Below are 12,961 nucleotides of genomic sequence, written 5' to 3'. Positions count from 1 at the left end.
ACACCTGCATTTGCACAAGGGTTCAGCGGCCATAACAGCATAGAACTTAGCTTCTCCAAGTTCCGCCTTCTGATTGACAGCTGCATTGAGTAAAGCAAGCACTAGGAGCAGTTAAGAGCAGAAGAAAGGGAAGGTTAAAGGATATTCAGGGTGTAACATGTTACTGTTGCAGCAGCCCCACAAATCCGCCCCTTTCATTGTGCAAGCAGATACGGGGAGAAGATCCCCAGTCTACTGTCAACCTGGAAGAACCCAGCTGCACTACTCATTTACAGAGCTCTGGATGAGTTAACTACAACTACCCTCAGCCATTACAGCTGATGGCTTGTTGTTCTCAATGAACTACCAGGGTGATGATGAGCGCTCTAGGTAGTTCATTGATGCTTCCTGTCATTCAGTAACTGCCTGCCCACGCAAGGTGTGGGCAGACAACTACACTGACAGTCTGCAGGAGCCTAAGATTACACCTGTGATCTGCACATGTGCAATGCTTTACAGGCTCCTAAAAAAAATAAAAAATAAAAAAATGCATATATTTTAATAAGATGTGAATTTTTTTAATAGACAAAAGTTGAACTTACACTTTAAGGTGGCTATAAATCTGCCCTATGAAATGCGCAGTTACCAGAACAGGAATTAAAGTTCCCCAAGAACATCCTTTAGAGGAAGTTACTACTTTGTTTCCATCACATTGTAAGTTGCAGCCTTCCACCAGAAAGCTAAGACTTCACAAGATGGCTTATGGAAAACAAAATATGGGTATAGCAAAAAAAAGTAAGATTTTACAATTCTCAAACTTGAAATTTCCAAAGGTTTGTTGTAAAGAAAAAAAAAATGCCACAGCCGTAAGTTGGGCTGTAAGTGAACAGCAATAAGCAACATACAAGGCTTGAATGGAGAACCCAACAGTTCTGCATAAGGCAAACCAGAGGCTTCTATTTACTGAGCATATTTCTAGGCATCTACCAAGTTCTCTTTTGTACCCTCTGCTTTAGAGTGTTAAAAAAAAAAAGTGTAGGTTTAGATGAACTTCGCCATTTAGCCAAGTTCCTCATTTAAGAGAGAAAACAACTTTTCATCACAGAAAAGGGCTTGTATAAGAGGTTTGTCTTTACTGGGGCTGGAAAGAGGAAAGCTAAAGACTGAGACATGGCTCAGCAACAGAAAACTAAATTGAAAAGCCCTACTGGCACACAAAAGGAACATTCACTCGGTGTTCAGGCACATACTGAAGGGGCAGCCAGAAACAAGCACATTCTGCAAATACACACTAGCAGGGAGTTGTCAGCTACTACATACAGAACTGAAGGAAAAATGCTCACCTCAATCACCCAACAGCAATCACAAAGCAAACCTGAAGCACTTGGAAACTGCCATTCCAACTTCTGGGTTGTATACGATCACCAGATCAGCAAACATGACATGCAGAGATGTCACGTGAGAGAAGTCTTACCCTAGGTTCAAATCTGTGCGGGTGGTGCAGCTGCGGATCCGCATGAAAATCCGTGCAGCCGCACCACCCACACAGAGAAATGCGGACCCGCGGGTGGGTGCAATTAGTTTTAATAGCACACCCCCCGCACTGGAAACCTCGGTTCCCGTGCGGGCTGAGTTTTCAAAAGATGTGCAGGGACTTCTTCCCTGCGTGTCACGGGCATGGGAGTCCATTCAAATGAATGGGCCCTCGTGCCCGTGCAAAACGCGGCCCGCACAGCCACATATATGTGAACCGGGCTTTAATAGACAAAAGCTGCAGCCTAGAGTTCAAAATGACAACTGCTTTTTATGTAGATACTTTGCTTTGTGGAAAATGCTTCATAAGCCACTATAAGAACACATCTACTAGAATGATGGTATTTGAAAAGGCTAATCCATCATACCTTCACTTCCTCTGAAATTAGACCTCCCTGCTCTGGGGCTACAGCTGCTTGGAGGGCAGTTTTGCCTTCTTCAGCAGGTCACACTCAAGGGTTTCTAAAACAAAGCAGTATTCTGAGTTGTTGTAGCCCCATAGGCTGATCAGCAGCAGTGACACTTAAGGAAAGGGGGGGGGCATCTAAACACAAACACAAGTTTAAAAAATCCCAGCTGATCAGTCCTTAGAAGCTGTAATAGTTTCCATTTTCAGGCTTTTCCCCCTTTACTTACACCTGGTAATCCTACAAACAACACTCCCTGTCCTAGGGTAGCTACAGTTGTGTCCAAAATTATTCAACCCCCACTGAAATTGAGTGTTTTGGCCAGTTTGACATTGCTTTTGATCATTCAGTCATCTTGCTTACATTTACATTAAAGAGGCACTTGTAGGTCAGACAAATATAACATAACAGTTATAATGAAATAACCACAAATGTCTTTTCTGTGCTCACAGCATTATCAGTTTTATTCAACCCCCAAGTGACATTCAATCTTAGTACTTAGTACAGCATCCTTTTACAGTTATAACAGCTTTTAAACGTGAAGCATAGCTTGACACAAGTGTCTTGCAGCGATCTACGGGTATCTTCGCCCATTCTTCATGGGCAAAGGCCTCCAGTTCAGTCACATTCTTAGGCTTGCGCACTGCAACTGCTTTCTTTAAGTCCCACCAGAGGTTCTCAATCGGATTTAAGTCTGGTGACTGCGATGGCCACTCCAAAATGTTCCAGCCTTTCCTCTGCAACCATGCTCTAGTGGACTTGGAGGTATGCTTGGGATCATTGTCCTGTTGAAAGGTCCAACGTCTCCCAAGCCTCAGGTGTGTGACGGACTGCATCACGTTTCCATCCAATATCTCCTGGTACTGAAGAGAATTCATGGTACCTTGCACACGCTGAAGCTTCCCTGTACCTGCAGAAGCAAAACAGCCCCAAAGCATGATTGACCCTCCACCATGCTTCACAGTAGGCAAGGTGTTCTTTTCATCATAGGCCTTGTTCTTCCTCCTCCAAACATAGCGTTGATCCATGGGCCCAAACAGTTCTAATTTTGTTTCATCAGTCCACAGAACACTATCCCACAACTTTTGTGGTTTGTCCACATGGCTTTTGGCATACTGCAGTCGACTCTTCTTATTCTTTGGAGACAGCAAGGGGGTACGCCTGGGAGTTCTGGCACGGAGGCCTTCATTACGCAGTGTGCGTCTTATTGTCTGGGCTGAAACTTCTGTACCCACATCTGACAAATCTTTTCTCAGTTCCTCAGCAGTCACACGGGGACTTCTCTCCACTCTACGCTTCAGGTAGCGCACAGCAGTCGAAGTCAGCATCTTCTTTCTGCCACGACCAGGTAGCGTTTCAACAGTGCCCTTTGCCTTGAATTTGCGAATGATGCTTCCTAAGGTGTCTCTTGGTATGTTTAACATCTTTGCAATCTTCTTATAGCCATTGCCCTTCCTGTGAAGAGAAATCACCTCTTCTCTTGTCTTCCTGGACCATTCTCTTGCCTTCACCATGTTTGTAACCACACCAGTAAATGTCTAGAAGGAGCTGAGTATCACAGTCATTTTAAAGCTGCCTAATTGGTGCTTATTATGCTTGATTGCTGCTCGGTGACATCCACAGGTGTTTTCAATACCTGATGGAAAGCACCTGTATGAACCTCTGTTCTTCAGAGTGGTAGTCTTTAAGGGGTTGAATAATTGTGGCAATGAAGAAACCACATAAGAACCATTTACTACTGTATTACATAAACAATTGATGTCATTTTAGTTGCATTTGGGTAGTTATAACGTCCTTGTAGGATTTGATTCTGAATACAATTCCAAATGTACACTATAGTCCCTAAACCCCTTTACAGCATTGGGGGTTGAATAATTTTGGACACAACTGTATGCTTGCTTAACTGCTTAAGGACCGCCCTATAGCAGATATACTGCTCCAGTGTGCAGAATCACGTATATATACACAATTTTGCATTTCCGGGTAGGGGGAGCGAGCCTTACCCACGCCACCATTCGTGGCCGCAGATGTCAATCACCGGGTCATGGACAGTAGTTAGCTGTCGGCACCCAGTGATTACCAAGCATCTCCGACGGGGAGGAAGATTGTTTTGTTTACAAACAATCTTCCTGCCTGTCAGCTCGAGCACACTGCTTGGGGTGGCTGCACACAGTACAGCTCCCTAGTAAAAACACTCCCTGCATACAGTTAACCCTTTGATTGCCCCTCACATTAACCCCTTCCTGCCCAGTGCCATTAGTACAGGGTCAGTGCCGTTTTTTAGTACTGATCACCACTGTATTGGTGTCACTGGCGTGTCAGTGACACCAAGTTAGTTTCCCCCCCCCCCCCCAGTGTCAGAATGTCCACCGCAGTCCTGCTAAAAGTCACTGTTCGCCATTACTAGTAGAAAAAAAAACCCAGTATCTATACCACCATTTGTAAACGCTATAAATTTCATGTAAACCAATTTACACGTATTGGGATTTTTTTTTTTTTTTAAGCAAAGAAATGTCGCACAATACATTTTGGCCTAAATTTATGATGAAATTTGATTAAAGTTTTTTGCTTATAGCGCAAAAATAAAAAAACCACACTGGCAATCAAATACCACCGAAAGAAAGCTCAATTTGTGGGGGAAAAAAAGGAAAGACATTTCATTTGGGTGCAGTGTTGCATGATCGCGCAATTGTCAGTTAAAGTAACGCAGCGCCGTAACGCAAAAAAATGGCCTGGTCAGGAAGAGGAAGTAAATCCTCAGGCAGGCAAGTGGTTAAGTAATGCCCTTAGAGGTTTTATAACATTTAGTTTGTCATCAAACCTCTTTAAAAAAGATATTTGGTATCGACCTTCAGATTTTGCCCTAGTTTTGTCAAAAAAAAGGAAAAAAAAAAAAAAAACACACACCATCAATAAAATGTCCTATTTTGTCCCTTCTGGCAAGTTATAAAAACACTTTCAATTGTGTATTTATCTGTTCAAGTGCAAAACAATACATAGAATACTACATAAGCTGTTCACCCAGCCAGAATCTTGTGACGTCCTTTACCCTCTGCCTCTGGACCTAGCATGATCCACGCTAGCTCTGGACTACAAAGCCTCTCCTCTTTTGTAGGAGAGGAAGGTGTTCCCGTCCTAGCCCGCTTTTTTTCAGGGTGGCTATGCTGCTCAATACCAGTCATCACTCGAGGACAGGAAGGGTGTTAATGGAAGGATTACCAAGTTATCATAAAAGGAGGAGGAAAAAAAAAAAAAAGTGAAAAGAAAACCAATGCAACTACCCAAAGGTTCAGTTAGCTTACTAACCCAAAGAACAAAAATTCATAGTATTGCAGCTAAAGTTTCTATATCAGCAACCCCCCCCATCCCCCAGTCTGAAACATCTGTAGCCGCTGCTTCAGATTTTACAAAATACACATTAACCCCCCCAAACCAACACCTTTTAAAATGTATTCCATTTTACTAAGTCAAGCCGATGTCAGGCTAGTTGCAAGTGGATTGTGTGCACACGGAGTTCATTACTGTTGCCATTGAAAATCTCAGAGCACTGGAATGCACGGCACACTAGCAGAGTCTAATAAACCAGACCACAAAATACTTCGCATCCAGCTGCAGTTGACTTAACACAACTTTATTGAAACTCAAGCAACGATTCACAAATTCAGAGTTTTGGGAAGTTTAATAGCGATGGGTAAGACAGTTTTATTATGATTTGCTTGCAAAAAGTTTAAAAAAATGATGTTTTTTGTTTGTTTTTTTACACTCTCCATGTTGGTTGGGGGAAGAAAAAAAAAAAAAAAAAAAAAAAAAGGCAGCAACAAGTAGTAAAGCTTAAGAAAAAAAAAATAAATTAAAACTTCAAGTTTTCAGGAGAATTCTGTGGTTAAAAAAAGGCGAGTCATTCTAGCGAAAGCAATTTTTTCCCCATCGAGCGTTAAAACTGCTATTCTGGTGCCTCTACAGATCATGTACAAGAGCTGACCCTCTCACTCAGCACCCAAGTGAGACGAGTTACTATTCCCAAACTGGTGCTGTGGGGAGATTTAGTGTGGCCGATGAGATCTAGGCATGTTACCGAGGGGAGGGGAAAGGGCGAAAAATTTTCCTTCTATTCCTCAGGCCTGCGCCCTCGAAGTTTGTTGAAGCTGAGTTAGGAGTGCATCGCTTGAGCATTACCTCGAGGAGCGCCCCGAGGACCTCCCTGCCCGGTGCCACGCTTAAAATTTTGCTGATATCCATCCTAGAAAAGGAAACAAGGAGTTTGTCAAATTACAAATGACACTTTACAAAAAACAGTTTTGCAGGCTGGAATAAAAAAAACCCAACACCCCAACATCTCTTGCAGACTTGCACTACATGTAAGAAACTCAAGTCACAAAATCTAACAAGAGTATGAAACGTTAGCATTATTTTTGGTTTAATTGAGCCCAATCAATGAGCTTGAACATTACATAGGCTGGTGTGAAGGGAGCCAAAAAGGTATGCTTATTAAACTGGAATTCCAGGAATTCGGCTACTCTAAAAACTGCAAACATACCATGTGAAGTCTACCAAGGTTCCTGCCACCTCCTAGACTATCACCTCTGACAGGTTTATTGTGCTCCAGATAGCTTCCCAGAGCTCTGACTGTTCCTTCAAGAGCAGAGTCGCTGGAACCATGCGCTTCCCTCCCCCTCTTCTGCCCAGTCACAGAAGCCTTTATTTTGTTAATGAGTTCACATAATACAAAGACTTGAACAGGCAGCAGAGTGTAGGGGTGAGCATAGCTACTGTGTGCATCTCTCCTCTCACAGCACTGACCTGTCCCATCCCTGCATCCTCCCAGGAGTGCAATAAACCGGTCACATAAGTAATAGAAACAAGTCCCAAGGAGACATGCACCTAATTGGACTTGACTAATCATGTGCCTGTACTTTTAGCAAAGTTAAGAATTCGTGGAATTCAACTTTCCTATGTGTGTTTGAACACTTCAGTGTTAAGAATTGGTAGGAACACACACGCGAACACGCGCATAAGAAGTGGGGCTAAATCTGAAGACTGCACACCATATCAAAAGGTCATATTTACACACACACACGAAGTGGGGCTAAATCTAAAGACTGCACACCATATCAAAAGGTCATATTTACACACACACACACACACACGAAGTGGGGCTAAATCTAAGGACTGCACACCATATCAAAAAGGTCATATTTACACACACACACAAAGTGGGGCTAAATCTAAAGACTGCACACCATATCAAAAGGTCATATTTACACACACACACACACGAAGTGGGGCTAAATCTAAAGACTGCACACCATATCAAAAAGGTCATATTTACACACACACACACACACACACACACACACACACACACACACACACACACACACACAAAGTGGGGCTAAATCTAAAAAGAGTGCACAGCATATCAAAAAGGTCATATTTACACACACACACACAAAGTGGGGCTAAATCTAAAGACTGCACACCATATCAAAAGGTCATATTTAACCTTTAAATAGGTTATACAGCAACAAGAAGGCTCCAGAAAGAGAATGTGCATCTCACCCGTTGGTAGTTGTTGGTATAATCTCGAGGTGTGCTAAACTGAGCCTGTGAGTAACCGCTGTTTGGAGTGTTTGAGAAGGCAGGGCGGTAGCCATCATATCCTCCTACAGAACGTTAAGCAGAGAAAACAAATTAAGCTAAGAAATTTATGTATTTAAAAATGTGCATCATGAAAAGATTGCTCAGCCTCATGACATGCCTCTGAAACCATTGGATGGCCCCCTGTAGCCATTAATCATGCCCCTGCCACCACGCTGCCCTCCTCGGGTCATCCCTCTGTTGTTGTAGAAGGGTTGGCTGTTGCGGGGGAAGCCAGTGTTCTGTTGTGTCTGCTGTTGGTGGCCAGTGGAAGCTTGGTGGGACTGGTCCGATGCTGCATGGTAAGTGTTTACCACTGAAACAGAAGAGTCACAGTGAGACACTGCACAGAGCCTACAATGCAAGCACTTCAGACTCAAAAGCCCAACTCCAAGAATAATTTTCAAAGGAACAGGAAGTGGAAGGAATATCCAATTAGGTGGCACTAAATATCTGATAGAATAAAATCTTATTTTTTAAAATTGAAAGGGTTTTGGCTGGAGTGATGCTTTAAAATGTACCAATATTTAATGCAACCTGCTAGTGTTAAATGCAACCTACATGAAGGTTGCCACTGCCAACCCCTCTACTGGAAAATGACAGTCATGCCAAGTCAATGGCTTCAGTACTATGAGGTCACTGAAGCAGAACAATCAGAATTTCTGACTTCACTCCAATGTTGCTGATCTGCATGCCTACCCCTGGTCATTAAAGTGGAACTTCACCCATAACTTCTTGCTAAAGAACTTTTTTTTTTAAGAAACTTTCCTCATTAATAAAATTATGCAAAATTAGTGTGCGATGTAAACTGCCTCCAGCATTGTTCCCATTTCTTCTTTCTGGAGGCTGCCATTTTGCTGAAGCCCAGAGTACCTGAGCAGCAGTCTTTTGGCTATCAGCAGATGAGCCTCTACAAATTCAGCACTATGCCTAAAAACAGAGCTCAACTGAGCAGAGAAGGATGAAGGTGCATTACCATATTTTAAAACAGTATAGGCACTCATTTTCAAAGTTTTACATAGCAATACCTGCAAAAGGGGCCAGTCTGACATGATCCAGCAGGACTTAATATTATGACTAAAGTTCCACTTTAACGCAAAGTGCTAAAACGCAGTCAAGCAACTAGCCTTTTACAGGAGGTAGATTGGTCATTTGTTAGCACAGGTTTCCTCTGAAGCTTTTATGCCACATAAAAACACCACACTATTTCAGACATACTTTTTGCACAATTATAACCAAGAATCAAAAATGTACCTCACAAAAAAAATAAAAAATGAGAAACATTTCATGGATATCCTGTGGCTATTGTGTAAACCACAGGAAACACTGCATTAAATTCTGACATTTTAGTACTGAAGGTTGGGCCTCTGTGCAGGCACCATCGCACGTGTTATGATTTGTATGCACCATTTTTCTAGATTTGGTTTCTCTTTCAATAAAAATAAAAAAATCTGACATTTTAGACTTGATGTGGTTTATAATTAGTTAAAATAAATAAAATTGATCAGTTACTGCAAGACCTAATTATGAGTGAACAGGCTTTTTTATTACCAGACTGTAGCTGCTCTTGTTGAAGTTCACTTTGTTCCACTTGGTGTGGTTGGCCTGGGAAGGTTTGACTGTAACTGGCCTGGTACTGGTTCTGTTTCAGCGTGTCTGCCTCATTCACAGGAGGGACAGGTGCATTCATATTAAAAACCTAATGAGGGAAAAGAGAAAAAAAAAAATGCACATTAGGAACAAGCAAAAATTCAGTTGTACAATCAGGTAAAGCATATCCAGCTTCAGCTAAAACATTTTTGAGGGGGGGGGGGGGGGGGGGAGAAAAGGTGCCCCAGATCAGTCCAGACTTGAGATACAGATCCATCTGATCATCCAGGACATACAAGATTATCTCAAACTGGTGAGCCTGACATTCTTTATTACAATCTGGCAAAAGAGATTACATTCTGTATGTGGCCAATGTTCAAGTGTTTAGGTGATCCTGTACATTGCCAGTTTGTAATGAAGGGGGGGGGGGGCTTCAGCCTCACTGGCGTGTGTAGAGCTTTCAAAATGCTGTATAGGACTTTACACTCCTAACATAAACATGGTGTCAAGAACAGCCAGCAAATGATCCATTTTAAAAGCCTGTGTGAGAGCTTTTATAAACTATGGAGGAGGTTAAACAGCCTGTTACACAAAAATGATATAGTAAATGAACACCAGCAAAATATTCCACAAAGCCACAAGGGCAGATGTATATAAAAAAGGGGAATAATGCAATGCATGACAGTTTGCAATGAACTCAAGAAGCTTGATATGCTTACGGTCTGCATGGACTGGAATGGAGCAGCATTCACATTGATACCACTGCTGTGCAGCGGCTTGTTGGACCCAGTCTGGAACACCTGAGGTTGGGAAGCAGCAGGAAGCGATGAGGAAGTTTGCGTTGGATCTGAACTTAAAGACAGAGAGGCCTGGAAACAAGATGTGGTTGGAACAAATTAAACAGCAATAAACACAAGATTGGTAGTCCACCCAAAACCAAGCATTCAGTCGTGGAAAAAAAAAAAAAAGTCCCCTTTAAGCTTGCTATGTTACCAACCTGAATCTGCTCCATTGCTTCTTTTTGTGACCTCTGTTCTGTGGGGTGAGAAGGCTGGTACAATTGTGGAGAGCCGGCAAAGCCTTCACTAGTGGAAGATACCAGGGGAACCTTAAGAGCAGAAAATGTACATCGCATTAAGAAAAACTGAGCAAGAAAATAATTTTTGTACTCAAAAAAAGAACAAACAAAAAAAAAAAAACATGACATTTTTGCACTCCCCATAAAAGTCTCTCTTGGGGTCAACTGAAGAACCCAGCTCTTTAGCCTTTGAGTCCATTTTAGAAATGGACACTGAAAAGGAAAACCAACCCCTCCCACCTTCAGCATGCCTTAGGATTTTGTAGCAAAGCAGTACTGTGAGCATTTTAAAACAGAGGGGTCCCTCAATGGACACCAAAATAGATTTTCACATGGATTAAAAGGGGGGTTGGGAGAAGAAAAAAAAAAAAAAAAGAAAAACCCACAACAACAAAACACAACACTCATCCAGAAGAGAGACACGGTCTTTAAAAAAAAAAAGGGGGACTTTAACTATTTGACCACCACAAACTGAAAACCCAATTTAATTCTCTTATTGTGGGAATGTCTAACAAGAACAATGGCTGCAACATTTGGTCAACAAGTCAAATCAAGAAAGACAATACACAGCATGTTCGTAGAATTTAAATAACGTTATTAAAGCCCCTTAAAATAAATAAAAAGTCAGCAGCTACAAAAACTGTAGCTGCCAACTTTTAAAATACAGACACTTAGCTGTTCCTTGGTCCAGTGATGTCCTCACCACGGCTGGTTTCACCGGCCATCTTCTCTCCCTGGCGCCGACATCTTCAGTGTGGGCACCCAGCTGCGACAGCTTGCGGCTTCACAGCCGGGTGCCCACTGCACATGCGCGGGAAGCGCTGCGCTTTGTGAATGGCCCCGTAGTCTTCTGGGACCTGTCACATGTCCCAGAAGACTATGGGGAGGGAGGACAACTTCCGCTTCCGATCACCTAGGCGATCGCAGCGGAAGTGGATACCCACTCCCCAAAGGTGTCAATCCTTAATGGGGAGCGGGGGACAAAGGCTTGAAGTGGAGCTTTTCCTTTTGAGTGGAGCTCTGCTTTAAGTACTAATTTTAATACCATGTACTTAGCTGGGAGTCTATCCTGGGAAAAAAAAAAAAAAGCCCATGTAGACTCATGGGATGCATGATATTTTGGCTAGACCACAAACTAGGAAGCAACAGGGTGAAAACCACCACTCCGCGATTGCCTGGAACTCAAAGAAGTGTGAAAGGACATTATGTACAAAGCAGGCATCATACAAGTTCAAAGAGTTCACTTGGAGAACAAGTAAACAGAATACTAGGAGATCAGACTCAAAATTAAAAAATTGTCCCTGGAAAAGGGAAAGTTGGCACCCAATCCTTGGAGACCACAAGCTTAGATTATCTGCTTGAGGCACCTAGAGATGGTCAAACAAGAAGCTGGTCCACCGTTACAGGGATGCCAAATTCATTCATCCTTAAAGGCAGCAGCTGGAAAATACACAGCTCAGACAACACAGGGAAATTTACTTTTGCTGAACTGTATACAGCCAAAGGAACAGGAGAACCTCCTGGAAAGGCAGAAAAACCACCTTAGGCAAGAGGTCCTAGGCTTTCATCACCACCTTGTCTCTATGCTGACCCAAAAAAGAATTCCTTGCAGGATAAGGCTACCAGCTCAGACACTGGGTTTGCAGAGGTCATCACTACAAGTAACACCACCTCGTGGGTGAGCAGAGAGAAAAGGTCTAATGCTTTAGTACAGTAATTTGATGGTTTGAGAGAACCGGATTCAGGTCACAGAAATGGATGGGAGGGAGCCATCGGAGAAAACTGAGTACAGAGAGCTAGATGCTGTTCCACAACCCAGCTGTAGGAAGGACAGAATTTATTCCATGTAGAAACTCAAGAAATAACCCTACCATGTCCAATAACAGACCTTGCTAGTAGGCTTCCTAGCTTTTGTAGAAATGAAGACTGATGCCTGTCCCTCAGAATCTGTGCTTCAAACAGCCATGCCATTAAAGTAAATGGCAGAAAAAAGGAAGGCAAATCAGTCCTTGGGACAGAAGATCCCCTAAGATTTGGTAGAGCCCACAAAGTGTCTGCTGGAGTGTTAGCCCCCGTTCACATCAAGCCCGACTTTTGAAATAGTGTGACTTTCAAAGTCGGGGGACCCGCTGAATTCAGGTGCGATTTGCAAGACATCTGATACAGATGCCTATGCAAATCGCACCAAAAGTAGCACAAAAAAAAACTACCTTTGAAATCAGTGCGGCTCCGACCAAGTCGGGACCGCACCAATATGACCGCTCCAATTACGGACCTTAGTGCGCGACTTGGCATGCGATTTGCAAGTCTCAGGGAACACAAATCGCACCGATGTGAATGGGGTGTAACTGGGTCAGTGTACCATATCTGCCCAACCAATGAGGATCATCAGAATGTGCTCATGATCCTGTAAAAGAGCAGGAAGACGTTTCAGCGGAGGAAAGGTATGGATCAGCATATACTAGTCTCATGGAGTGATCAGAATATCTACTGCTTGCAGTAGAGGATCCCTATAACCAGAGACAAACTGGTCCAGTTTGTTGCCAAACCTGGAGGCCAGGGTCCACATATGGTATCCCCCCACCTGCAACAGATCCTGAACACCACCAGGTTTAGTGACAAATCTCCCAGATGCAGGCACGGCCAGCTGATATGTCTGCCTGAGACTAGACCTGCCTCAGAGAAGGATACAAGCTACCGCTTGCTACACCGAGACTTCTGGTTCCTCCCTGACTAT

General features: G+C 43.0%; 1 protein-coding gene across 4 annotated transcripts in view; it reads right to left on the bottom strand.

Moving 5' to 3' along the window:
* The window catches only part of CAPRIN1 (cell cycle associated protein 1), a 58,706-nt gene that overhangs the window by 2,302 nt on the left and 43,443 nt on the right, over window positions 1-12,961 (bottom strand). For 2 of the 4 annotated variants that reach the window (XM_089684616.1, XM_089684615.1), the window contains exons 13-18: window positions 10,144-10,254; window positions 9,866-10,015; window positions 9,108-9,255; window positions 7,678-7,872; window positions 7,479-7,582; window positions 6,096-6,159 (exon numbers count right to left, since the gene is read on the bottom strand). In XM_089684616.1, the coding sequence (XP_089540742.1) occupies window positions 6,096-6,159; window positions 7,479-7,582; window positions 7,678-7,872; window positions 9,108-9,255; window positions 9,866-10,015; window positions 10,144-10,254 (772 nt within the window). The remainder of the gene's footprint in view (window positions 1-6,095; window positions 6,160-7,478; window positions 7,583-7,677; window positions 7,873-9,107; window positions 9,256-9,865; window positions 10,016-10,143; window positions 10,255-12,961) is intronic. The other 2 variants (XM_089684617.1, XM_089684618.1) reach the window with 2 other exon arrangements.

Source organism: Staurois parvus, unplaced genomic scaffold, assembly GCF_062004578.1.
Source record: "Staurois parvus isolate SC_StPar_1 unplaced genomic scaffold, SC_StPar_1.0 ptg000350l, whole genome shotgun sequence".
Classification (NCBI taxonomy): Eukaryota; Metazoa; Chordata; class Amphibia; order Anura; family Ranidae; genus Staurois; species Staurois parvus.
The sequence above is the reverse complement of the archived record's forward strand: the minus strand, read 5'-3'. Positions and strand labels throughout refer to the sequence as shown.